The sequence below is a fragment of the Pyrus communis genome, chromosome 3 (assembly GCF_041283825.1).
Source record: "Pyrus communis isolate YQ-2024b chromosome 3, ASM4128382v1, whole genome shotgun sequence".
NCBI classification, from domain to species: domain Eukaryota; kingdom Viridiplantae; phylum Streptophyta; class Magnoliopsida; order Rosales; family Rosaceae; genus Pyrus; species Pyrus communis.
The window spans coordinates 30,322,141-30,348,253 of NC_142567.1; the positions used below are offsets into that span (position 1 = coordinate 30,322,141).

A 26,113-nucleotide genomic window follows, 5' to 3' on the forward strand; every position below is an offset into this window, starting at 1 on the left:
TTGCATGGAGGTCTACTCACATGTCAAGCAAGTAACTCTAATGGTTGGAATAATGTAAGTAATCCTTTGACCTGAGGCATCGTCGTTGTCTTGTGGTTAAGTACTTAATCTTTGATTATGTTAAAGTCATTCCATACGCGAGTGTCCAAGGCATCGTTGGGGTTAAGCCACTTAGCCATGAAGGCAAGTGAATGCGCAACAAGGAATCTCTAATCCTCGATAAGAAAGGATGAATACTCTAAGATATGATTCGGGAATCTTCGGCCGAAGTATCGAGCGTAATAAAGGAAAGCGTTCCTATACGTCTCAATTGAATCGTATAAGAAGGAATAATCACATTAGGGGTTTGACATTATAAATCCATACCCTAGTGATGTGATTGAGAGTATTGTTTTAGAGAAAGATCGAATTACATTGTAATTCCAACTGAATAGGTTCTCCGAATAAACTTCTACATTAGCTTGGGTAGCCATGATATATGGTTAGATGTCACTCATGGCTTGTGAGTTCTTCTAGATAATTAAATGTAGTCATCAAAAGGAAGGTGAATTAAAAGTAAGTTTTAATTCACTAAGTGATTGGATAATCAATTGGATTGGTGCCAATCACCTCACTGCCTTGCTAATTAGAACCTAAAAGATTGTTCACCAATACACTCTTGTAGTGAGTAACTAATGGATGAAGGAAATAATTAATTGGATTAATTAAGTGTTTTGATTAATTTAGAAAGTCTAAAGAAATCATAAAAGCGATAAAGATCGTTTTGGGCTTATAGAAACGTTCGGGTTTAATTAGGCCCATTGGGCCAAAACCCATTGGGCTTTTATTCAAGCATTGGATGACTTGAAATAATTAAAAGCCCAAAGCCCAAACCAAACACATATGGCCGGCCAAAGAGAGGGAGAGAGAAGGTCAATTGTTGACTTGTTTCTTTATGTAATAAAAGGAACATTATAGTGAAAGATTCATTAGGGTTTTTGATGTGTTCTAAAACAACAAAAGAGAAAAAGAAAAGCTCTCTCTCTTGAACACAAAGGGCCGGCCACCAAGGGGGTGATTTAACTAATCATCTATACACCCTTTTGGTTATTCCTTCATCTTTCTCATTACAAAGTGGGTGAGGATCTTTAGAGGTTTTCATATCTTTGGAAACTTGAAGAGAACCTAGGAGCACTTACTATACAAAGTGGAGGAAGCAAGGAGGGAGGCTAGGCTCAAGGAGTTTGAGGAGCAAAGATCTTGGAGGTGGTCCATCCTTGGTCTAAGATCTAGATCAAGAGGTATAAAACTAAACCTCTAGTTTGTTCTTCTTATAAATTTTGTTTTGATGCATCTTATATAAACCTATGCATCTTGAAGGGGATTTGCATGACTATAGCTTTGATAAAATGTATGACATGCTTCCGTTGCTTTCGTATATAAATTTTGAATTGTATATGCATGCTAGTCACTAGAAATCCCACATGAATCTCATAGATTTCCCTTCAAGTGGTATCATGAGCCAAAGGTTTATATTTGATGTGTCCTTTTGGATTTTATGCATATGGGTATTAATTTTATGTTTGACATATTAGTTCTTCATTCAAAGTATGTTTATCTTTTGTTTTTTCAAATGTTGAAAAATTGTGAATCAATAGTTGAAAAGATATGTATGCAAAATGTGTTTTGGATGCATGAATGAAGAGTGAGTTTAGAACAATTTTTTGGGGTTATGAATCATAGGGAGGGCACGGCAAAAAGGGGATTTTTTGGCTATGTGTTTGTGTTTTGTTTTGAACCTCACACACACACTTTGAAGCTAGAAAAATGTGTTCTTGAAGTTCTTGATTATGTTCTTGGTGTTCATGGTTTTGTTTTTTGAAAATAGTTTTATTTAAGTTCATAAATTGTTTTATGGATTTGGATGATATTCTTATCATCAATATTTATTACAAAAGGTTTTTTCAATCCTAGACTTCTTTAGGATATTTTAAAACTTTTTCCCTAATTTTCTTAAAGCAAAATCAAGTGCAAGCATAATTTGAATTCTTTTTCTTCTTTATGTTGAAATAATGCAAGGTGGGTGAGACCTACCCATTTCCCCCTTCATTTGGCCGGCCAACTCAAGTGGTTTTCCCACTTGAGGGTCCTTTTGTAATCATGAAAAGTTTGGTATTACTTTTAGTATTTATGGTTTGACCCCTAACTTTTTCATATTTGCATTTAGACCCCTACTATTTAAAAATTGAAATGTTTGATTTTAATTTTGTTTAATGTTTAAACTCATCATTGAATTATGCCCATATGCACTAAATCTAATTGTTTATATGTTGCATTCCATTTGATTATTTAATATGATTAAGTAGTTAGAAAATGGGTGACTATGGACTTATGCCTTAAACGATAATTGAGCTATGAGATAAGGCGCTAAAATCAAATTGTTTGAACCTTGGGAATGTGTTTTAATTACTGTTTCAATTGGACCTTGTCACGTTTCGACATTAATCTATCTCTCCCTCTTAGTATGTGTAATTTGTAGGAATTTGTACAAATCGGTTTGTAATTCTTATTACTTCTTAATCTCTTTTAGTTAGTTGATTCCCTCTAGTACTAGACTAGAGTTTCTTTAACTATTGGTAAGGAGACATATTTAAAAGAGGGTTTTGACATGAGATAAAAGGATTAAATGGGTCCAACGCCCTAATTAGCAATGAATCATTGTCTTTCATTTCTAATGGCTCAATCAAAAATGTTTTAATTGAATTGAAAAACACGTAATTAAAATGACACAACCTCCCCGAGATCTTATTCAACAATGTTGGCTCGTTGTTGCAATAACCCAATAAGTCCATGGTCATCCAAGAGCCTAAGATAACTATAAAGTCCAATTTCAAAGGATTGCAAAAACCGTAGTAGTAGTAGTTACTTCCAATATTTGAAAAATTCGTTTTTGATATTGATTTGTTTTTCTCAAAACAAATAGTGGGAGTATCATACGCTACTAAACTATAATGATTTCAATTAGTAGTTATATATATCTCCAATATTTTGAAAAATGTTTTGATATTGATTTGTTTTATGAAAACGAATAGTGGGGATATCATATGCTACTAATTTCATTAACTTTGGACTAGTAGTTGTAATAGGACAATTTATTTGAATATGTTTAAATAAATAAAATTGATGAGACCTTAAAATCCCTCAACCAACAAAGAATATTAAGTTGATAAACGAGAGATGTTTTGAACATTTCTTCGTAGGCCTTCCACCGTGGTGGGCTCCAATCGTTTGTGACTCATGCACCGGCTTCACCCTATAATGGGGAAGTACAAAGTATGGGCTTACATCCAGGAGGAGTCCATAAACATATGATGAGGTGAGTGTAGACAACGAGTATGACCAACATGATATAATTCTGAGGTTGTGCTTGAACCTCTACATAAACTAAGCATGGTGGGAATAACTTAACTAAGTGCAATGGTGCCAACATGATATAATTTTGAGGCATTCATTCTCTAGAGGCCAAACTAGATGGGTAATTACAAGAGTTGTAAATGAATAAAGTGTTATTCTCTCATCATTATTTTTGCTAGCCAACATGATATAATTCTGAGGTGGGCTTGGTAATGGTGAGTCTCCCATACCCCGCTAAGAGTTCAACATAACTCTCGGATTCTATTTGAGGGATATGGAATTTGCCAAAAATGGTGGGTGGTGTCATTCGGTTCAAAGACCCGAATCGTGTGACTTAATCAACAATCAAACTAATATATGTTATTGTTTATGTATTTAGATATGGTTGGAAGCACATTCGCGAAAATACTCGACAAACATTGCCTAGAGGGGCACAATTTCCCATCATGGTATCGTAATGTCAAGATTCTCCTAACATTGGAGAAGATTATTTACGTACTTGATAAGCCTCTTCCTGACATACCTCTTGGCCCTGAAGCCACAGAGGATGAACGTGCTAAGTATGACAAGCATGTTGAGGATGATACACAAGCCAAGTGCTATCTGTTGGCTTCCATGAATGAGGAGCTACAGAGACAGCACGAGGGCATGGACAGTGCATTTTCCATAATACTTCATCTTACGGAGTTATATGGTGAAGGGACGCGCAACCGTCGCTTTAACACTGTTTGTGAACTTGTGAAGACCAAGATGGTCAAAGGGGCTCCAGTGCATCAACATGTACTGAAGATGATAGGATTCATAGAACAACTGGAGAACCTAGGTACTCCACTTGACTGGGAATTGGCCCAGGACTTTATATTGGCTTCTCTTCCTGATTCATTTTCGCAGTTCGTAATGAACTACAACATGAATAAGATGGATCATACTCTCTCTGAGTTACTAAACATGTTAGTAACTGCTGAGAAAACTATGATGAAAGAGAACGTTGTAGGGACTTCTGCAGTAGCCTACAACAAGCCATCCTCTTCCAAGTCTAAGCCGCAAGGCAAAGGCAAAGGGAAGGAGAAGAAGTCACCCACTCTTAAGCCGAAAGGGGGAGTGAAGAAAAAGAAGGCAATGGAGCCCAAGGGGGCTTGCCACCACTGTGGAAAGGAGGGACATTGGAAGAGGAATTGCAGGTTATACCTTGCAACTCTTAAGGACAAGCCACAAGGTATGGTTTATGTTCTTATCTTCAATTCTAATTGTTAGATCTTCTAAATATTTATATTTGATATAAAGTGCTAATCACTTATATAATTGTATATAGGTGGAGGAGCTAAGTAGAAGAGGAACAAGCAAATAAAAGAGTGGAGAAGGGTTCGGTCACCATGTTTTTGCTTACTACTTGGGAAGTTTGTTTAGGCATTTAAAGATTGTCTTTAAACTTTCTTATTGTGTTAAGAACTTATTATGTGGCTTCATATGATGGAAGACCACTATTAATGCCTAAATGTTTGAAGGTACTTAAATAAGTCTCTAAATGTTTAGAGATAATTCCTTTTAAGTTAAACATTGTGAATGTTTGTGTTATCATATTAATGTAATGTGACGAATGCCTTCTAAAATATTTCCTTAAAAGTAATGTTATGAATTGAAGATTGTCTTGTTGTATCCTAGATGAGATACATGATAATAATGATATTAGAAATAAGAAAAACGTTTCTTATATGGTTATCACTTAAACCACAATAATCAAGATCACTCTTGATTCAATTAGTAGTTTTGAACAATTAATTGGACATTCTTAAAATTGTTTTAAAATGTCAAGTGTGTTTAAACCAAAAATTTAAGTGTCTAAATCAATAAAATGTTTAAAGGTTTTAGTCACTTAATAACAAGACATCAACTTAGTGAAGAGTGAAACAAATGAGCTTGAAAGGTTTTAAAGCTACTACACAATGTCCTCAACCCGTATACTCCACGTTTATACAATTTTTGAATGTATGAAATGATTTCTCATTAAAGTCATGAGAAATAGTGGGAGGTGAGAAATTGGATATAAACTTGAATATGATTGGTTTATAGTTGTCTAAATAATAATAGTACTTGACTATTATTGAGAGTTTATAATTTTAAATGTTAAAAGACTCAAGCTCTACAAAACATTAATATTCTATGTTGTGTAACATTCTAAAGAATAGTCTTTGAATGTAGGTTTCGTCAACCTAGCATAAAATGGTTATATGTTGGGAGTTGTCCATCATTCTCTTTTATGAGAACAAGCTAAATTACAAAGCATATGGACAAGTTGATGAAACAAAAGGGAATAGTTTCAAAATGAGTCACAACATATAGTTTAACAACAAGACAATCCGAATTCGTCACCTTATGTAACTATAACGCTCCATGTAGTTTTTTTTTTGATAAAGAATTATATCAACCACCTAGAAGGAATGGTTGAGTTTCTATATCCTTAGTAGAAGCCTTGCTTTCACTAAAGACTTGGATAATTCTTATATGACTACATTAAAGTCTTAGTATGACTAAAACTTGAAGAATGGTGTATGACACCATTTAAATGATTCATTTAAAAAACTTGTGTTAGCTAGTATTGTTGATAGTCTCAAAATTGTTGAGACATCATTAATAAGCTAATAGATCTCAATGATTGTCAATAGATCCAAAACAAGTTAGTGGGAGCAATATGCATTCAAATCAAGAAAAATTTAAGTGTTAAGTTTTGAATGAATGCTAAGTTACAACAAGCCCAATGGGAGTGATGTCATAATTTGAGCAACAAGATATGAATGAAGTCTATTTGATAGACTTGATCAAACCTAGATGTTACTCGAAAAATGACAAGACATGACACGGTTAATTTTAAGTATAGACTTGAATTGGACTTATTGATATAACAAAGGCTATCTCAAGGAAGTTATATGGGGAAATTAAATCTCAAATGTTGAAGATTTAAGAAAGCATTTTACTATATGATAGAAAATCACTTTCATAACCCTTATAATGAATGTGTCATAAAATCACAAAAAGGGACACATGTATGGACTTGTGAGTAGATATCCAAAAGTGAAAAACCATGGGTTATCACTTTAAGATATTACTATATCCCAGGATCAGAACCAAAGCAACTGATAGAGTATTATTGCCTTTAAGAAAGGAACATCAGAGTGGGACTTTGGAAGCGTGCATTCACTTAGGTTACGAACCAAAGTGAAAATAACCCATTTTAACAAATGGAACTTCATAATGGATGAAGTACTAATCATATGAATGTATTGTTAGTATCGTACTACAATGGTCTCAAGGTTGGAGCAAAGTTTGTATAAAGTATACAAACAAAATATATGTCGATATATTGTTTTAGAAACTGCTTCAAAAGGTGTTTTGAAAGGAAGGGGTTCTTTTAGAACCAATGATTGAATCCAAACCATAAGGTCGTTAGTAGGATACTACGACGTAATGGGGCGATAGCTCAAGCCATGGAATCAAGGTCTCATCAAAGTATTCGAACACAAGAAAGAGACATCATCAAAATGTTTTAGAAACATTTGATAAGTAAATCCCTTTTAAATTAAAAGGTGATTAATACATAACCAAGTTAACCTACGAGCATAAGCTCACTCAACTAGCATGTATAAGATACACTAGTGATTGACTTTAGTGCAAGTGGGAGATTGTTGGAAATATGCCCTGAAAGTCAATCTTTGGAAGAAACCTTTCAGGACAATGAATTGATGTATATATGACTCTTATACATCGGAAGGCAAAGATACTAATTAGGACTATCTCAATGAACAAAATATGTCCTAAATAGTGAATCCATGGACAATGGATCGATGGAAGAAGTAACCTAATGATGTTAGATTACAGAGACCTTCTTCTCATAACCATCATGTCCAAAAAGGTTCTTGGTCATAAGGATTGTCGGAGGGATACTGACAATCCATAGACCGGTACATACTATGTCTGCTTCAATTGGAAGGATGGAAAGTCTCATCCCATTCGTGTAGCGACACTAAGACAAGCATGTAGGTGCTCATTAAGGGAATGAGTTCACTGAACACAATCGAACGAGAGTACTTGCATGGAGGTCTACTCACATGTCAAGCAAGTAACTCTAATGGTTGGAATAATGTAAGTAATCCTTTGACCTGAGGCATCGTCGTTGTCTTGTGGTTAAGTACTTAATCTTTGATTATGTTAAAGTCATTCCATACGCGAGTGTCCAAGGCATCGTTGGGGTTAAGCCACTTAGCCATGAAGGCAAGTGAATGCGCAACAAGGAATCTCTAATCCTCGATAAGAAAGGATGAATACTCTAAGATATGATTCGGGAATCTTCGGCCGAAGTATCGAGCGTAATAAAGGAAAGCGTTCATATACGTCTCAATTGAATCGTATAAGAAGGAATAATCACATTAGGGGTTTGACATTATAAATCCATACCCTAGTGATGTGATTGAGAGTATTGTTTTAGAGAAGGATCGAATTACATTGTAATTCCAACTGAATAGGTTCTCCGAATAAACTTCTACATTAGCTTGGGTAGCCATGATATATGGTTAGATGTCACTCATGGCTTGTGAGTTCTTCTAGATAATTAAATGTAGTCATCAAAAGGAAGGTGAATTAAAAGTAAGTTTTAATTCACTAAGTGATTGGATAATCAATTGGATTGGTGCCAATCACCTCACTGCCTTGCTAATTAGAACCTAAAAGATTGTTCACCAATACACTCTTGTAGTGAGTAACTAATGGATGAAGGAAATAATTAATTGGATTAATTAAGTGTTTTGATTAATTTAGAAAGTCTAAAGAAATCATAAAAGCGATAAAGATCGTTTTGGGCTTATAGAAACGTTCGGGTTTAATTAGGCCCATTGGGCCAAAACCCATTGGGCTTTTATTCAAGCATTGGATGACTTGAAATAATTAAAAGCCCAAAGCCCAAACCAAACACATATGGCCGGCCAAAGAGAGGGAGAAAGAAGGTCAATTGTTGACTTGTTTCTTTATGTAATAAAAGGAACATTATAGTGAAAGATTCATTAGGGTTTTTGATGTGTTCTAAAACAACAAAAGAGAAAAAGAAAAGCTCTCTCTCTTGAACACAAAGGGCCGGCCACCAAGGGGGTGATTTAACTAATCATCTATACACCCTTTTGGTTATTCCTTCATCTTTCTCATTACAAAGTGGGTGAGGATCTTTAGAGGTTTTCATATCTTTGGAAACTTGAAGAGAACCTAGGAGCACTTACTATGCAAAGTGGAGGAAGCAAGAAGGGAGGCTAGGCTCAAGGAGTTTGAGGAGCAAAGATCTTGGAGGTGGTCCATCCTTGGTCTAAGATCTAGATCAAGAGGTATAAAACTAAACCTCTAGTTTGTTCTTCTTATAAATTTTGTTTTGATGCATCTTATATAAACCTATGCATCTTGAAGGGGATTTGCATGACTATAGCTTTGATAAAATATATGACATGCTTCCGTTGCTTTCGTATATAAATTTTGAATTGTATATGCATGCTAGTCACTAGAAATCCCACATGAATCTCATAGATTTCCCTTCACCTTAAGGGTAATTTTATCTTTTTAACCCTAAAGTACACGTGTCGCCTCCATAATTTTCTTGATTATTTTTTGTTCCACAAAACCTTCCAGCAGCACCACTTAAGAAGCCACCGGTAGGAGTAGTGCTGGCAATGCCACCATTAAAACTACCGGGTGATCCAAAACCAGTACCTAGTACTAGTAGACTGGTACCAAGCTGTCTTAACTATCCAAAAGCACCATCCTAATGCTTGCTACCATTGTCCAACTTGCGTTGGCTGGCCAAACCCACTCGGAATGGGAGCTTGGGCATTACTACCACTGTACCGGTGCCAAAGCCACCAGCAAACGCACCTGAATTTGTTAGCTAAGATGATTGGGAAGGCCGTAAAGATTCAAAATTAAAAGATGCGGGCTAAAACAACTCTCCACTAGGAGTAGGCCTGGAGAAAAGATAAGTTGGGTTTGTTGCTGCATTGCCAAATGATCCACCAAATGGATTGGGTTTAGGAGCAGTTAGGTTAAAAGCAGAGCCAAGCCCAAACCCACCAATGCTTCCCAAACTAGTTCAGTTGTGCTACTTGAGTTTGGAGTTTCCTCATCCATGTCATTATCCTCTATATTTTGTACATCCAAGCCATCAGTCCCACCAGTAACACTCTTTGACATTGAAAGTAGATTTGAAATGGATAATGCCTAATAGATGGCTTGCTTGTTGTAGCACCAATTTGGGCAAACTTTCTAGGCTCGCTAGGTATCACAAAAACAGATAATGAGGGAGAAAATGGAAAGTCTAGTTTTTTCTCCATCGTCAATATATATGCCGTTGTTGTGTTTAAAAGCCTATCCTCCACACTTTCTTTTGGTGGAAGTGCAGTCTCTTTATCATATGAATGTAGCATATCATTCTGTTTCTTTTGCAATGATAGTCTGTGTAGGTACTTTACGAATTGATGGTTCTTGAATAATGTCTGATGGTAAGACAAACTTTTCCTTTATAGGAACTGAATCATACTTCCCAATATTATGTCATTGCAAAATCGTTCTGCTATCATGTTAGTTTCCTTTGTAAAATTTTGCCTGGTTGCATGCAATAATTGGGATGTTGATGGCATTTTGTGTTGTTGCGACCTAATGCCCAATACTAGGGTTTAGGACTCACATCTCTGGATCCGACTCGACGACCACAAGCCCTTAACCTATCATGAGGACCGTCACACCCAAGATCGCCTCGAGGAGCCTGATGCTTGGAACATGGTTTGAGAGGACTTGGTGCCTCAAAATCGAGGACCTAGAGACCTTATTGACGACTTGACTTAGATAGGATCTTTGAGACTCGGACGAAGAAACTTGGTGCTCAAGACCCAACCTAGGGACTCCAAGTCGAGAACTCTAGCAAAATCTTTCAAAGTCTAAGTACTGGTTTGGTACTGAGTTGATTTTATAAAAAGTGGGTACAAAAAAAAAGCTGAGCTTAAAAAGGTGTTTGATAAACACTTAAAAACTTATTTTCATAGTTTTTGGTGAAAAAAGCTTAAAATGTGAAGCAGCAAAAATGAGTTTATTCTCATAGCATAGTAGAAACAATTTTTTTTTTCTTTTCAAAACACAACAATATCAAACCAACTCTAAAGGTGTTGGGTTTTGAATTTAGCTATCAAGTCAAATTATTTCTCAGTCTTGAAATCGTCAAAATTGGATTGGATTGTGATTGCAAATTAAATTGGATACATTTTTTTAATCAATCGGGAAATCTTCTAAAAACAAAATGTTGATGAGGGGTAAGGTTCTCTTTTGCACATTTTTATTCACGATTGAACGGTTAAAATTTAACTAAATAAACTTTATTTAAATCTCAGTTTTTTTAAATAATGCGCATAAGATAGTTTTTTATTTCAAATTTAACAGGGAAAAATAACAGTTTAATGGGCCTGGTGGTTGCAAAACGTGCGAGATTTGACCCAAAAAAAAAGAGCAGGCTGGATGAGAATAAAAGGCGGGGCGGTGTACGTGGGCCTGGTTTGACATCCGAATTGCTGCTTCCTCAACCTCTCTCCCTCTCGTAGCCAAAGAGAAGAGAGGGCGGCCATAACTGGGCAATTGGTTCTCCATCCAAATTTTGATTTCTTAATTTCCGACAAAACCACAAAATTCCTCAGCCTCATCCCTCATCCGGTCATCCCCCATCCCCCAGGTGCGTCCCCGATCGACCAGTCACTCTATCACCCAATCTTTCTTCTTTCGCGTGTTCTCCGTTTGGATTTACATTTCGCGTTCATAGCCCATACTCGATTAGATTTATATCATTTATTTTTTCTTTATATTGATCGATCTCGGCTTCAATTATTGTATGTATGTATGTATGATGTATCTGTATTAAAGTTAGATAGATTCGAATGCGGTATAGAAAATATTTGATCTGTGGTTTTGGTTTGCTGCTGATTCTGATCCATATTCATATGTGTTTGTTGTGTGTAGAACCAAAGAAGCAAAGAAGCAAAGAAGCAAAGAAGCAAAGAAGCAACGAAGATGAAGGCAGCTCACCCACTGGTGCTAGTTTTTGTGGGTTTGCTTGCGCTTGCAGTAGCACCTTCCACTTCAGCTTCCACAGTGCCAGCTTTCCTCTGGTCCCCTCATTATCATCAGTATGTACTTCTTCCTTCGCCTAAACCCTATTTTAACAATCCACTCAAGTTTCCTAGTCTCCTAGTTTACCATCAGCTGCTCAATTGTTTTTTACTGATTACATGCTCTCTGAAAACAGAGTCAAGGCAGCCGTAAATTATCAGACAATATCCCCCAAGGATTTAGCAAAGTCTCTTCTTTCCGAAGGTGGCTGGTCCAACGTACTGGTATTTTCTTCTCCGATAGTTTATTGCGCGTCCTTTAATTTTTAAGATATATACCTGTTTCATGTGAACTGAAAGAAACAAGTTGTTCTCTTTGGTTTTGTTTCTTTTTATCCTTTTGGTTTTCCCGCAATTGATTTTTCTTCTAAGTTATATTTATGTATTTGTTTTCAAATCCTTAGTGTTCCGCAAATAAAGTTCATCAGCCTTTGGAGCTGGCTCTTGTCTTCGTGGGTGGAGAGGTAAGAATTCTGATGTTGTCTTCCTTTCATCATGCAACTTCCCTATACATGCTCCCCGTTCCAATGAAATCTAGTTCATAATTTAAAATCCTTTGTGCTGCCCAGGATGATATACGGCAGTTTGTTCTTCTTTGTTTAGGTGTCTAGCTACTTTAAGTTTTTATGTTTTATGGGATTAAATTGTAAACTGCTTTTCTAGAATCAAAACAGTTGCTTGCTTTGCATAAAGTACAATGCCAGGGAAGTAGCATGTATGTAATTTGGATTTCAATTTACAAGAATTTGAATGAGTATAAGAATCACACTCTCTAAGAACCAAAGCGAGCTTTCATTTTTTGGATGAGGTTTCGTTATTCACATTGCAATACAGAGAAAAGCATTTGCCGTTGTTTATGTCTTGGGCTACTAAAGTAATTCCTTTCTTATCTTAGTTGCAATCTTCAGATATTCCTGCAAACAGACATGCAGATCCAGCTCTTGTGGACTTCCTCAAAGTAAGTAGAGTTTGCCTAATTGTAGTCTTTTGGTTGATATATGATCAAAATTTCGGTTGAAGAGCTGCCTTTCCATGGTCTTCAACAGACCTCTTTCTCAGGATCCAATTTCTCCATGGCCTTCCCTTTTGTTGCTGCACCGGAGGAGGATTCTATGGAAAATTCTTTGGTGTTAGAGATTTCAGAGACTTGTGGGCAGGATTTGGGATTCAGTAATGTTACTTTATTTGGGTCATGCTCTATTGAGGGTGAAAATTTTCAAAAGCTCGCAAATGTGCAATCATTCCATGTAAATTAACTTGACGATCGTCTATATTACATGATAAACATTTTTGTTCTTTGAAAAAGATCTGATGTCTTTCTTTCCTCAATAAAATTTGGCAGGATTATCTTGTTTCAGGGGTGGAGAAGAGATCCAAAGGGGAAGTAGATTTGGTTGTGTTCTGCCATAAACGATCTGAATCTTCCAAAGAACTTGACCAAACACATTCTGAGGGTATGTTAAGTTAAAACTGTTAATATGATATTTTTGAATCATAAGTTTTTTGGTTGTGTTACATGTTTTGAAAAAAGAGCCTTGAGGTGCATCTAGGCGGATTTGGAGGCGGGGCAGTGTTTAAAATGCCTCTGCCCAGCAGGAATAGGCTTAAACTCGGCTAGAGGTGGTCGAGGCGCACTTTAGGCGTTTGACTAGGCCTGTTTTTTAATAAAAGGAAGGCTTTCTAACCAAAATGGTTCTTGAGAATTGTATAACTGCTCATTTCGGTCCATGAGATTTGAAATCAATAGAAGCGGTCCTTGAGATTGTCCACCATCAATCATTTTTGGTCATTCGGTGAAAATTATGTTAAACAAGGATCAAAATGACAAAATTACCCTCAATTTAATAAACAAGCTAAAATGATTTGAAAAAGTTTGAGGGTGTTTTTGTCATTTTATTCTTATTATATGGAGATTTTTCATGGAAGGACCAAAATGATTGATTGTGGATGAACTCAGGGACCAATTCTATGGATTTCAAATCTCAGGGACCAAAGTGAGGAGTTATGCAAATCTCAGGAACCATTTTGGTGAAAAAGCCTAAAAGGAATTGCCCAAGTTCAGGTTCAACTAGACTATATGACATACCCTCCAGGTTCAAGTTCAACTATATGACATACCCTCCAACTGGACTATATATTAATAATTTGAGGTCCCATGAGGCTAACGCCTCGAGGCTTTTGCCTAGGTGAGGCTGTCCACGAAATGCTTTGGCTTCACCTTCGCCTTTTAAAACATTTGTATACACAAGTCACACTGGTCCAGGACATGGATGGTCATGCAAATATTTCAATTGGATTTTTGCAGGTAAAGTTTTTTCTGACCTTGTTAATTCCATGGATCAATCTGGGGCAAAGTATGGAGTTCTATATGTTTCAGATCCCAGTAAGTCGATCCAATATCCTTCTCATCGAGAATTAGAAAGGTTTCTTGCTGAAAGTGGATCAGGAAATGCATCAGCCAATTCGACGGCCTGTGATGAAGTTTGTCAGATAAAATCATCTCTTCTAGAGGGACTTCTAGTTGTAAGTATCCTTTTCCACATCTTTTGTTTTGCTATTTTTTGTTGAGGTATTTGTAGATTCTACATTTTTTTTTTAAGTGTGTAGTCTCTTCTTTTTTTTAAGAGTTTGTAGTCTCTACATTTTACTATCTTTCTACGGTCCAAATCATACTCAGAGAGTTCTCAGACAAAAATAACTTAAATTAATACCCACCTCTACATCTTTTTACTGCTAAAAAGTGTAATTGCCCACTTCATTCATATGGACATTCATGTAACTGTTACTCGTTGTCGGGATGTCCAAATGCCCTTTCCACAACTTTTTCCTTTTCCTTTTTCTCTTTGGTCCATTGACACAAATATATTCATACATGCCTCTTCAGACATTAATTGTGTGGATTTGATAAAATAACAAGTATGCATTACAGATGCAAATAATATGACTGATGCGGTATTGATGATGTTTCTTCTTGCGATGATTCAGGGAATCGTTTTGCTTATAATCTTAATATCGGGCATTTGCTGTATGATGGGGATTGACACTCCGACGAGATTTGAGTTGCCCCAAGAGTCTTGACTTGTAAATGCGAGATAACACTCATCTGTTGTGGTGCAGCCAATTGGATCTTAGGTAAACTCAAAAGTAGTTGTTTGTTATATATAAGTTGCAGTGGGATGTTACCTTTACAATATTTGTTCACTTTCTCAAGAGCGTTCTGTTATGCTGGCAATAATGATTTAGTGTTGTATTAGAATGTGTATCCACATGATAATATTGATTTTGTTTGCATCGGCTGTCTGGCTGTGTAATTGATTACAGTACAGAAAATCTATCCTTTGCTCTGCTACGGGATAGATTGATAATAAATTAATGGTTTTGCAACAAACAAGGGGCAATTTCATCTCATCCTCTCGCACTTTTGACAGACCTGATTTGATTTATAATCGAGGGAAGTAATTTTCACACACGAATTTCTCTTTTTCATTTTGATTATTGGATTGAACAAATCAAGTGAGAGTCAAGACACGTAAATAATGAGAAATTGTAGAAGGGGAAAATGCACATGCAAAACAGAAAGGAATGTTATAGTTCTTTTTAGCTAATTACTGCATGGTTACACCGAGTAATGAAATTACCTCGAAGTCTTTGATTTTCAATGAGAAAACCTTCATGCTCTTATTTATCAATTCTAAAAGAAGAAAAAAAAAAAACTCACTCTTCCACTTGTTTTAGCCTCGCTACATTATCAATCAAAGCTAATCCACAAAATCCTGAATTTACTCCTGAATATATATTTATATGGCCAATATAACCCCTGAAGCATTCTCTTTAAAAAAATTTAAATCAAAACTGACATTCTCTAGCCATGAGGCACCATCCTCTGTTCGTAATCCTTTCTTTGCTCCGGCGACCTCAAATCTGTTGGCTGGAAACGTCGCACGCCTTCGAGTTAAAGAGAGGAAGGAGAGAGGTCACAAGGAAGGACTAAATTTGAAGAGAGAGAAAAGATGTAACTGGTGAGGATGAATGAATGATTCTGGTATTTTAAAACATTCGGCACAGAGGACCGAAATCTTCTATGGGTGTTCTGTTTTATTTTTTTTTATTTTTTTTTGTTATTTGTTATTTATTTTTTTGTTTTTTCTGCCATAGCCTGAGGTATCCCACACCACGAAGGGTGGGGTCCGGAAAGCTAGTGACATTTTTAGTAACCACAATTAATTGACACACGTCATCATCCGTGTTTTACCAATTTTGTGTCTCGAACCCAAAATTAGAGAACAAACCCTATAGGTGTTTTGTTGAAAACCACCTAATGTTCTTTGGGAGTTGGCAGTACCAGCGAAGGAGTGTTCAGCCCAAAACCACCGAAATGTTTATGTAGCGCATAAATAAAGGTCGAATCTCGCAACACCCATGGCTTTTTTCTTTCTTTTTCTTTTCTTTTCTTTTTATTATTATTATAATTATAATAATAATAATAATTATAATAAGAGAATTGTTATTGGCACTCCAAAAATCTCATTCTACACTCCAAACTTTCTATATTTAGAAATAAAAATACACTTATGAGAAGTGTAGAATGTGATTTTTAGAGTGCCAATAATTGATAAGCTAATATATATATATATATATATATATATGTATGTATGTATGTATGTATTTTACATCAAATTCACTTGTCTTTTCTTAGTTAGTTCCTTATATTTTTGAGCTATTTACTTTGTTTTTGTGTTTTGTGGGATTTGTCAAGCAAAGAAAAGACAAATAGCACAAGTGGAATTTTAAGTAACAAATTTGTCAAAATTGCCTGGGCAGATCAGCTGACTTTGGAAGCAAGTTGTGGACAACTTAGAATGAATTAGAGAATGAGCCTTATATGCTTCAAAAGCTATGGATGTCTATTTTTGGAGCATTTCACGGATTGCTAATATCATATTTCTAGAAGAAGTTATGGTCGTTTTAACACTGAAAGGTTCCAAAGAGGCTGAGCAGTTTGTAACTGACAAGAAAACATTGAAAGCAATAAATCCAATAAATCCAGCAGCCAAAACTGATGCAGCCAAGAACAAGCCAGCTGACACCTATTCAAATATCAGAAGAAATGGAAAATTAAGTGGGAGTAACGGGGATAAAGGCTACCTACAGAGTTACAATTGTTTTATCATTTCCTCTCACTTATTGTCATCACTAAATGGCTGTTAGTCGGGTGAGTTATGGAGAAGAAATTGGGGCAGCAAGCAAGAACAAAAAGGCTGCAGGTTGCAGCGGCAAAGGTGGAAGAAAAAGGAAGAAAAAAATTAGAAAAGAAAGAAAAAAAGAAGGTTGCAGGTTGCAGCAGAAAGGAAGGAAAAAAGACAAGGCAGCAGCGTTGGGGAAGGAAGGAGAGAAAGGAGGAAATCTTGGCATTCTCTTCTTTCGATTTTATCTTCTCAAACTCATGTCTTTCTTTTGGTTTTATTTAAGGATTATGTGTAACTAATTTTTAGTAGTTAGGGGCTGTTTTGAAGCCCCGAATATGATTGCAAGTTTGTTATGACAATTCGTTTGAATTACTTTTATGAATGGATGAAAATTGGTTTACTACTTATCTGATTGATGAATTCTTTATGTGTTTTCTATGGATGCATACTTAGTAAGCATATCTAGGATTCTAATGCTATGAATATGTGTGTGCCTGCCCTTGTCGAATGAGGACCTACATATGTTCTAGAGTAGTACTTGTTAATTGCGATTAACATGTGAATCAATTTCTAGGATAAGTAAGACAACGTTAGTACTTACGATGCCTTGTGATGACTCAAACTCTTTTCGTTCTTAATGATTTATACTTGTTAAATCTATGAACACGCCATTCTAGATTGCATGCTAGGGATTAAGTTAAGTTGAAAACGCCATTCTCTTAACATACTACATAAGAAAGAGCAATAGGTTGAGTTCTAACATTGAGCCAACTTGAGCATCTTCATTTAGAAATAAAAGGAATTTGAATGAAACATAACATGTTTGTATGATTATTTGTTGGTGGATAGCAATTCCCCTAACTCGTTTTTCTTAATTTGTGAACTACTTAAAATCCGTTTCTGTTTGGTTTTTGTTCGATTTAATTTAAATAGAAAATCAACTCCAAAAATCCCAAAAATTTGTATGAGTGTAGCTCTTTGTGTCTAGTGTCTTCATATAAAATTTCGTAGACTTTAGATAAGTGTAAGTTGGTCTAATAATTATTTTTCGGTGGCTGGTCAGTAGGGACATCAACCTAGTTTTTGTGACATTTTAAGTAGTTAGATAAAACAATCTTTTGCAGGTAATACCCTTATTTTCATATGCTACAATTGACAAATCTTAGTGTTAATAGGAAAAATCAATAGGACATTTGTGTGCTACTTTGTGGTGTGCTTTTAATCCTATCAATAACACTTCCCTATAATAATAATAATTAATTATTATTATTATGCCATCGACTCCTTTCATAGGCTGGGGTTGGCGACAACCCCCTCTTTTAATTGCTTTCCCTATCCTCCCTCTCATCTCTTTAGTTATGTTGGTGTATTGCTTTTTCGATGCCTTTGGTTGTCGATTTGAGAAATCACCCTATATTTTTTGTGCTTTATTTGAAGTCTTCCTGGCAGTCCTCGCCATCACCCTTTTATCATTGTTTTTTTGTGTCTTGGCAAAGCCAATCCTTATCCTAAAACCCTTCAACCTCAAACATCTGTCATCTTTCAACTTGTTCATCTGCCTCTTCTTCCTACCCACCGTCCTTCCTACAACCTCTTCACAAGCCAAGAGCGACACACCTGGTTTAGTCTACAGATCTAAGCCCTCTAATCATGGCACTACACTCGACTTGCATGCCGGAAAATCAAGGCCAAGCATGTTGCGGCTTTGCCTAAAGTGAAGGTGTTTTAGATGCCCCCTTAGCCCTACCCCCTTGATTTTTGTTTTGGTTTTTGGTTCTACTTGTAGGTGCTTGTGTTTTTGGTTCAAATCCGTTGGCTCTTTTTCAATGTTACAGCTTTGGTGGTAAAAAATTTTTGGGGCTTTTTCCTTGTTACAGATTGATTTGTTTTGTTTTGTGATCCTTTCTTCGAATTCAATGCAGAGTTGGTTTTCTTCCGGTGACTACTTTTGTGGTTGCTGCTGAGGTGATGGCGGCAGTGGAGGTCGAGCTGTGTGAGTTGAAGATTAGGTTTTTTTTTTTTTTGGGTAAATTTCATTTTGTACCCTCAAGTATGAGTGCAATTACAACCTCATACATCATCTTTAAAACATTACAATTTCATACACCAAATATGATTTAGTTGTAATTTCACACAATCCGTTACATAAATTTGTTAGATTGACTATTAAGTGATGACGTGGTGGATATGGGAGCTAGTTTTTAATGAGGTGGATGTCAACTTTGCGCCACGTGCATAAAATTTTTATAAAATATGTTATAAAATATAAAAAATGTTGCAGTCATATTTAGAATAGGAATGTGATTGTGTAAATCTTAATAGTTATGGGAATGTATCTTATATTCCTATTAGGAGTAGATTACTTATTAAATGTTGTAATCCTAAGGTTTTTTCCTATCCTACTACTATAAATAAAGGCACAATGTGGTGAATCAAACACACCTCACAATTAAATCACTCTTTCTTCTCCCTCAATATTGTCGGCCCCCTCTCTCTCTAAACCCTAGATCGTTCAATCAAATAGGCATACAACACGTTATCAACAAGCTCTTACTAGAAGCTAAGGAATTAACACATCGTAGGAGGATGCTATCATCCACCAAATTAAAAGGCTTATTTCTTTTCTGCTAATTAGGTACGCTTAAAATAAAAGAAGATATTTGAAACGTCCACCAAGCATGAAAATAGTCCCCATGATGCATGAATGCCTCTATGTTTATATTTTCCTTACGATATATATATATATATATATATATATATATATATTGTATATGTTCATATATTTCTCAATATATATATTTGTTTCATGCATCGCACAATTAAATTGTTATGTGGAATTTGTGAGTCAAAGTATCAAATTAAATTAGAAGCATATTTAGGGTTTCCTAAATCCTAGGGGATTTTGAAAAAAAAAAAGAAAGAAAAGGGAATTGGACATGGTGTGGCACACCCACCGCAACCATCATTATGCACGCAAAAACCAAGCCTCGGCCTGGACTTCACCTCTACAGGGCTTGAAGCCCCGAGCCTATTTATTGCCTTGGCCCGCATCACGATCGTGTCCTCCATGCCAGCCCACTAGGCTGGGCTTGGTCTCTGCAGCCTGCACACATGTAGCCAGTATTATTATTATTTTTTTTTGTGGCTAGGCTCTGCATTCCTGTGCCCAAAACCCATAGGGCAGCACTGCGTTGGACGTGCTTGTGCCCTTCCATTCGGTCCACAATGAAACCCAGCTGTGGCTGGGGTTTCTCCCGTGTTCCTGTGGCCTGTAGCCCACTCCCGAAGCCCTTTTGGGCCTTGCCTTTTACTCAAGGCACCCAACCCGTGCCTAATTATATTTGGGGATATATTTTTGACCCAATAGAATTATTTTAATATTATTTAGCTTCTACAATTGACCCCGTATGACCCAATTTATTGAATTAATTAAAAGTGACCTGCAGTCCATTAATTTGATAATGAATCCAAAATTATTGACCTGAGGATCACTTTTGGACATTAACGATTCAATAATTTATTTTTATATTTTGAACTGTGACATACTTTCGTAGTAACGAAGCTCTTACACTTGAGTTCCCGAAGAACCTCAAATCCACTATATTTAAATTAGTATATTGCATTCTGTGTTTCTTTCAAGAACCTCTCATTATGCACTAATTGTTCATAAAACTAATTTGAACATGTAGTTTCAAATTTAGTGCCTTTAAAACCTGAAGTTTTCATTCAAAACATACCACATGAAACCTGTAGTTTTCATACATAAATTAAACCAATACATGTCTATAGAACCTGCATGTTCTACGATATATGTCTATGGCTTACCATATGACTAATCATGTTTTTCCTTCTATTTTAGGGACGTCGAACTTGAACAAGCTCGATTTCTCCGTTCTAAAAGTCTCTGGAATAAATTATCTAAAGTGGGTTCAAGACGTGAAGCTCCATTTAATTGCAAATGGTACTAGAGCCACTATCGACAAACCTGTTGACGAAGCTTCGAAGGCTACTGCAATGATCTTCATTCGAAGACATATCCATGATGCACTGCAGACTGAGTATCTCGTTGAGGAGGACCCACGCACCCTCTGGCTTGCTCTGGCCGATCGTTTCGATCACCAGAAAGACATATACTTGCCTGAAGCAAGACACGATTGGTAGCATCTTCGCTTCTAGGACTTTAAGTCCGTAAATGAATACAACTCTGAAGTTTGTAGAATCCGTTCTTTGTTGAAATTCTGCAAAGTGGAACTAACCGAATCAGATCTCTTGGAGAAGACCTATTCAACCTTCCATGCCACCAATATTGTCCTACAACAACAATATAGGGCACATAAATTCACCAAGTTTTCGGATTTGATCTTTGTTTTATTTCTCGCTGAAAAGCAGAACCAGCTTTTGATGAAAAATCATCAAGCTCGACTAATTGGCTCGAACACCGCGCCTTAAGCACATGCAACCAATTCTAGCAGCTATAAACGATGAAAGAATCGTCGTAGCCATGGCAATGAGTAGCAAGCCCTACCACAGGCCCAAGGTCAACAGAGTGCCACACCTAAGGGAAGAAATATGACCTAGCAGCGTCCATGACTCGCCCCTAAGGCCCCAAACTTCAAGAACAAGGGCAAAGCTCCCGTTCAGCCTGCTTTTACTGAACTGGACATGTGTTATCGCTGTGGATCAAATGATCATTTGTCACTCGTATGCCGAGCTTCCCCTGAGACTATTGCCAAATATCATTCATGTCGTGAGTATAACTTTGCATATGTGGATCATCTGGAATAAGTAACTACATCAATGGAGATGTCGGATTTTCAGGAGGCGTCAGCGCCTATGGATGAATAAATTAGACATGTTTTTAGGGTGTTTACCTCTAGTGGCTGAACCTACTAGGAGTGGCCGGCCCTACTCCCCTATTTTTCTAGGTTTATGGTTTAATTTTGAACAATTTTTCTAAGTATTTGGAATAATTTGTTTAGTTTTGGTTTGTTTTGAATTATGGATTGTTATTTGAATGGACATTGTTTTCTCGAATTTCTTAATTAAATGAATGGAATTATATTTATACATGTGACCAATTCAATCAATTTATTTCTAGGTATGCTAATAAGGACGTTAGTTGTCTGGCAAATAGTGCAACCATGCACACCATCTTGCGTAAACGACACTATTTTACTAACTTAATACCCAAGAAATCTCATTTGACAACTATCTCAGGCTCATCCAACCTGATTGAAGGATATAGAAAGGTACGTATCATGTTGTCCAATGGTACAATCTTGACCATTAAGGAGGCACTCTATTCTCCATGTTTCGGAAGAACGTTGCTGAGTTTTAGAGATATTCGAGATAATCAATATCATATGGAAACCACTGAAGATAATGGTTATGAATTTCTTTGTATCACTTCATACAAATATGGCCAAAAACTTATTCATGAGAAGTTGTAACGTCTGCTGAGTGGGTTATACATCACAACCATTCGTGGCATAGAAGCTCACAGTGTGGCCGGCCCTATGCTTGAGTTTTAGGACACTTTGTTGCTTTGACATGACCGTTTGGGACATCCTGGACATGACATGATGCGCCGTATCCTCAAATCTTCACACATGCATAAGTTACATCCCTATGTTGGACTCTCGCCATGCAAATCATGTTCTTTAGGGAAGTTGAATACTCAACCCTCATATACAAAGATTATTCACGACCCCCCTAAATTTCTTCAGAGGATTCAAGGGGACATTTATGGACCTATCTAACCAACCTGCGGACCATTTAGATACTTTATGGTGTTGGTTGATGAATCGACACGATGGTCACATGTTTGCCTATTGTCCACACGCATCGCCGCGTTTGCTAAACTCCTAGCTCAAATCATTAAACTAAGGGCTCACCACCCTAATTATTTGATTAAGTCGATTCGATTGGATAACGCTGGAGAGTTTACGTCACAGACTTTTGATGATTATTGCATGTCAGTAAGGATTGATGTGGAACATCCTGTACCCCATGTTCACACCCAAAACGGCCTGGCAAAAGCTTTCATAAAGCGTCTTCAATTGATAGGTCGGACTTTGGTTATGAAAACCAAACTGCTAGTATCTGCCTAGGGCTATGCAATATTGCACTCAGCTATGTTGGTCCACCTGAGGCCCACCGTTACTTAACCACATTCACTGTTACAGTTGGTCACTGGATACGAGCCTGAAGTCTCGCATTTACGGGTGTTTGGGTGCGCCATTTATGTGCCAGTAGTGCTGCCGCTATGTACCAAAATGAGTCTTTAGAGAAAAATAGGAATCTATGTCGGTTATGATTCGCCATCAATTGTTCGCTACTTAGAACCCTTGACAAGAGATCTCTTTACCGCATGTTTTGCAGATTGTCACTTTGATGAGACAATCTTCTCGTCGTTAGGGGAAGATAAGCATGCTAACGTTCTCGTAGAATGCCACGAATTGTCGTGGTATGCTCCTGATAGGGATTTTACCACTTGCAAAAGTAAGGATAAAAATACTTGTAAGAGTACAAGGTTGTCGTAGTATAGCGGCTCAAGTAAGGTCGTTCTCTGCAGAGATTGAATGAATAATTTATGTAAATACCAAATCTTAATTAACTATTTGAAAACAAAGTTTGGAAGATGCTGATTTTATGACCTAAAATATTAAAAACGAATTTAATTAAAAACAATTAAATAAATTGAGAAAGTAAAGAAAACAAAAGAAAATAGTTTTGAAAATAAATCTGAGCACTAGGGTTCTACCGTCACCTTAACAATTCTACATAGTTCTTCCAATTACTTATGAATTACACATGCATATTTTGAAGGTTAGGTTTTCCTAAAGTATGCCCTACTTGGAACCTCCTATATAGAACGTATATCTAACATGCAACCCGTCCGTGGCGTCCAGATCGAATGTGAACATGCAAGACTCATTAAGTTTTGTGAAAACCTTTTGAAAAACCCTACAACCCTTAAGATGTGTCGTCCATCCTAAGAAGTTACACATATTAACCACAAGAAGCCAGCGCCAATTCCAGGGACAGCCCTTTGCCAAAATTGCATCAAATTACTTGTCTAAATATCATAATGGTGGTCAATCATCAAGACAAATAGATAGTTTAAAGCATAGTGATTAACAATATAAAACCTGCATGCATAATATCATAAGTAAATTGAAAAGAAACTACATATTCTTGCTAAGGCTCGTGGCCTCGCCCTAACAAACGAAACTAGTTACTAACAACCATAAAATAAAATATTATTATGAACATGGATAGAAAACACCTTGAAAATAAACTTGAATCCTCAAAAGCTCTCTAAAGCCAAATTGCGTGCGCTCTCTCCCTCTTTTAACCTAAAGGCTAAAAAGCCTTATTTATACTACTACAAAATAAAATTCTTCCTAGAAAAGGTCTTAGAATAAAACTAGGAAACATAATAAAATAATAAAACAAAAAATAAAAGGTTTCCTATTTGAACTAGAATTCGGAGTTCTCAGAAAATTAGTCTTTTGACTAATCAAATCAACTCCGATTTAGTCCCAACAGGCTCTTTTCAAAGCTGAAGACGTTCCCTACAAATTCTTAGAAGGAATCTTCCTCAAAATATGCCATCTTGACCTCCAAAATACCCAAAACGTCCAAAAATGTCAATTTGGGAAAGCTGTGCGCTGGGCCTTAATTTCATCGTCACGGTCAAACGGCTTAGTAAAAAAATCTGAAATTTTGATACAATTATCTTGAAAGACACACAAACATCTTCCAATTAGAATCACTCCAAAATTCATCCATCTGGTCATGTTTTGCTCCAGAGGAAGTCGAATGTTCTATGTTGAAAATATAAAGCAAAGTATCAAAATTCTACCAAAATAATCAATAAATTAATACTAAGATTAGGGTAAAATATATAGTATAATATGAACTCATCAGCTCCCATTATGTCTCATTTAGATCCCCGCACTGTCCAGTCTGAAACTGAGGTGTGACAAATTATAGATCTTTAGAGCATTGCCCAAAGCATGCCAGATGCTTTTAATGATCTAGCAAAGGTGACAAGATCACATATACCCACTGCAAACGCACCTGCAAGGATAGATGTACCCCGCGTACATCCACGACCAAGGCTGAACCGTCCCTGAAGGTGGGGAGGCCGCACTTTCCACGCGGCAAGGTACAATGGTGGCTTGCCAATTATCTGCTCTGACCTTGAAGCGTGGCAGTCCCCTTGGTTCAAAGGATTCACAACCCCAGAAGAGGAAAATGGCACCAACTAGTGACCCTAGTTTGAATCCGACCATCGCTCACTCAATCGTTCTAACATATGTGGTTATTCTAGATTACAGTGATGCCTTAGACGAAACATGCCAGCCTCCCGAGAATCGCGAGATTTCAGTCCACTACGTAGTAATGGATGAGGTTTGGAATAGGAATGAGATGATCATCGACGATGCATTCACATATTTAGTAGCTACTGACATCATGCTTAACGATGACATTGAACCACGTTTCGTCGATGAATGCCGACGTAGAACCGATTGGTCAAACTGGAAACAAGCAATCCAGGTTGAACTCGATTCGTTCGCGAAACGTAAAGTATTTGGACCTATCGTTCATACACCACCACACGTGAAGCCCGTTGGCTATAAGTAGGTTTTTGTGAGGAAGCGTAATGAAAAGAATGAAATAGTACGATATAAAGCGCGCTTCGTAACGCAAGGCTTCTCTCAGCGCATTGGGATTGACTACGAGGAAACATATTCCCTCAATATTTCGCTACCTAATTAGTTTGGTAGTTTCCGAAAAATTGAATATGCAGCTTATGGACGTGGTAACCATGTATCTCTATGGGGATCTAGATACGGAAATATACATGAAAGTTCCAGAAAGACTTCTATTGATTGGATCAAATAGGTCTAAACCGCAGAACACTCTTTCAATTAGGTTGAGAAGGTCACTCTACAGATTGAAACAATCCGGGCGGATGTGGTATAACCGTCTGAGTGAATATTTGACAAGTCAGGGTTATGTGAACAACGAATTATGCCTATGTGTGTTCATAAAGAAGTCATATTTCGGATTTGCAACTGTTGCAGTTTATGTCGATAACATGAACCTTATCGGGACTCCCGTAGAACTTGAGGAAATTGCTGCACAATTGAAATCAGAATTTGAGATAAAGGATCTTGGGAAAACTTGATACTGTCTCGGCCTGGAGATCGAGCATTGTTTGGATGGAATCTTAGTACATCAATCGAACTACACCCAAAAGGTGTTGCGTCATTTTAATGAGGATAAAGTAAGGCCTTTGAGTACACCCATGGTCATTCGGACTCTAGATGCTAAACTAGATCTCTT

The 26,113-nt window shown here is 36.8% G+C and overlaps 2 protein-coding genes and 1 long non-coding RNA gene across 6 annotated transcripts; all 3 read left to right on the forward strand.

Moving 5' to 3' along the window:
• Window positions 1-3,789: 3,789 nt before the first annotated feature.
• Window positions 3,790-5,005, forward strand: LOC137747935 (uncharacterized). The gene is made up of 2 exons (XM_068488059.2): window positions 3,790-4,609; window positions 4,706-5,005. The coding sequence occupies exons 1-2, from the start codon at window positions 4,009-4,011 to the stop codon at window positions 4,720-4,722; spliced, it is 618 nt and encodes a 205-aa protein (XP_068344160.2). The 5' UTR covers window positions 3,790-4,008; the 3' UTR covers window positions 4,723-5,005.
• A 5,815-nt stretch (window positions 5,006-10,820) lies between these two features.
• LOC137715334 (uncharacterized) lies at window positions 10,821-14,961 on the forward strand. Of its 4 annotated transcripts, none has more exons than XM_088691889.1 (9): window positions 10,821-11,137; window positions 11,422-11,588; window positions 11,708-11,795; window positions 11,975-12,034; window positions 12,466-12,528; window positions 12,617-12,817; window positions 12,913-13,024; window positions 13,876-14,093; window positions 14,556-14,961. In XM_088691889.1, exons 2-9 carry the CDS (start codon window positions 11,473-11,475, stop codon window positions 14,646-14,648), a joined length of 951 nt encoding a protein of 316 aa, XP_088548015.1. In that variant the 5' UTR covers window positions 10,821-11,137; window positions 11,422-11,472; the 3' UTR covers window positions 14,649-14,961. The 4 variants fall into 4 exon arrangements, with proteins under 4 accessions (XP_088548015.1, XP_088548016.1, XP_088548017.1 ...); XM_088691890.1 differs by having other exon boundaries at window positions 10,970-11,137; window positions 11,430-11,588; XM_088691891.1 differs by having other exon boundaries at window positions 10,970-11,137; window positions 11,438-11,588.
• Window positions 14,962-18,065: 3,104 nt separating this feature from the next.
• LOC148698314 (uncharacterized) lies at window positions 18,066-18,867 on the forward strand. The gene is made up of 2 exons (XR_015961163.1): window positions 18,066-18,599; window positions 18,679-18,867. It is a non-coding gene; the product is annotated as an uncharacterized LOC148698314 (long non-coding RNA).
• The last annotated feature ends 7,246 nt before the right edge of the window (window positions 18,868-26,113 follow it).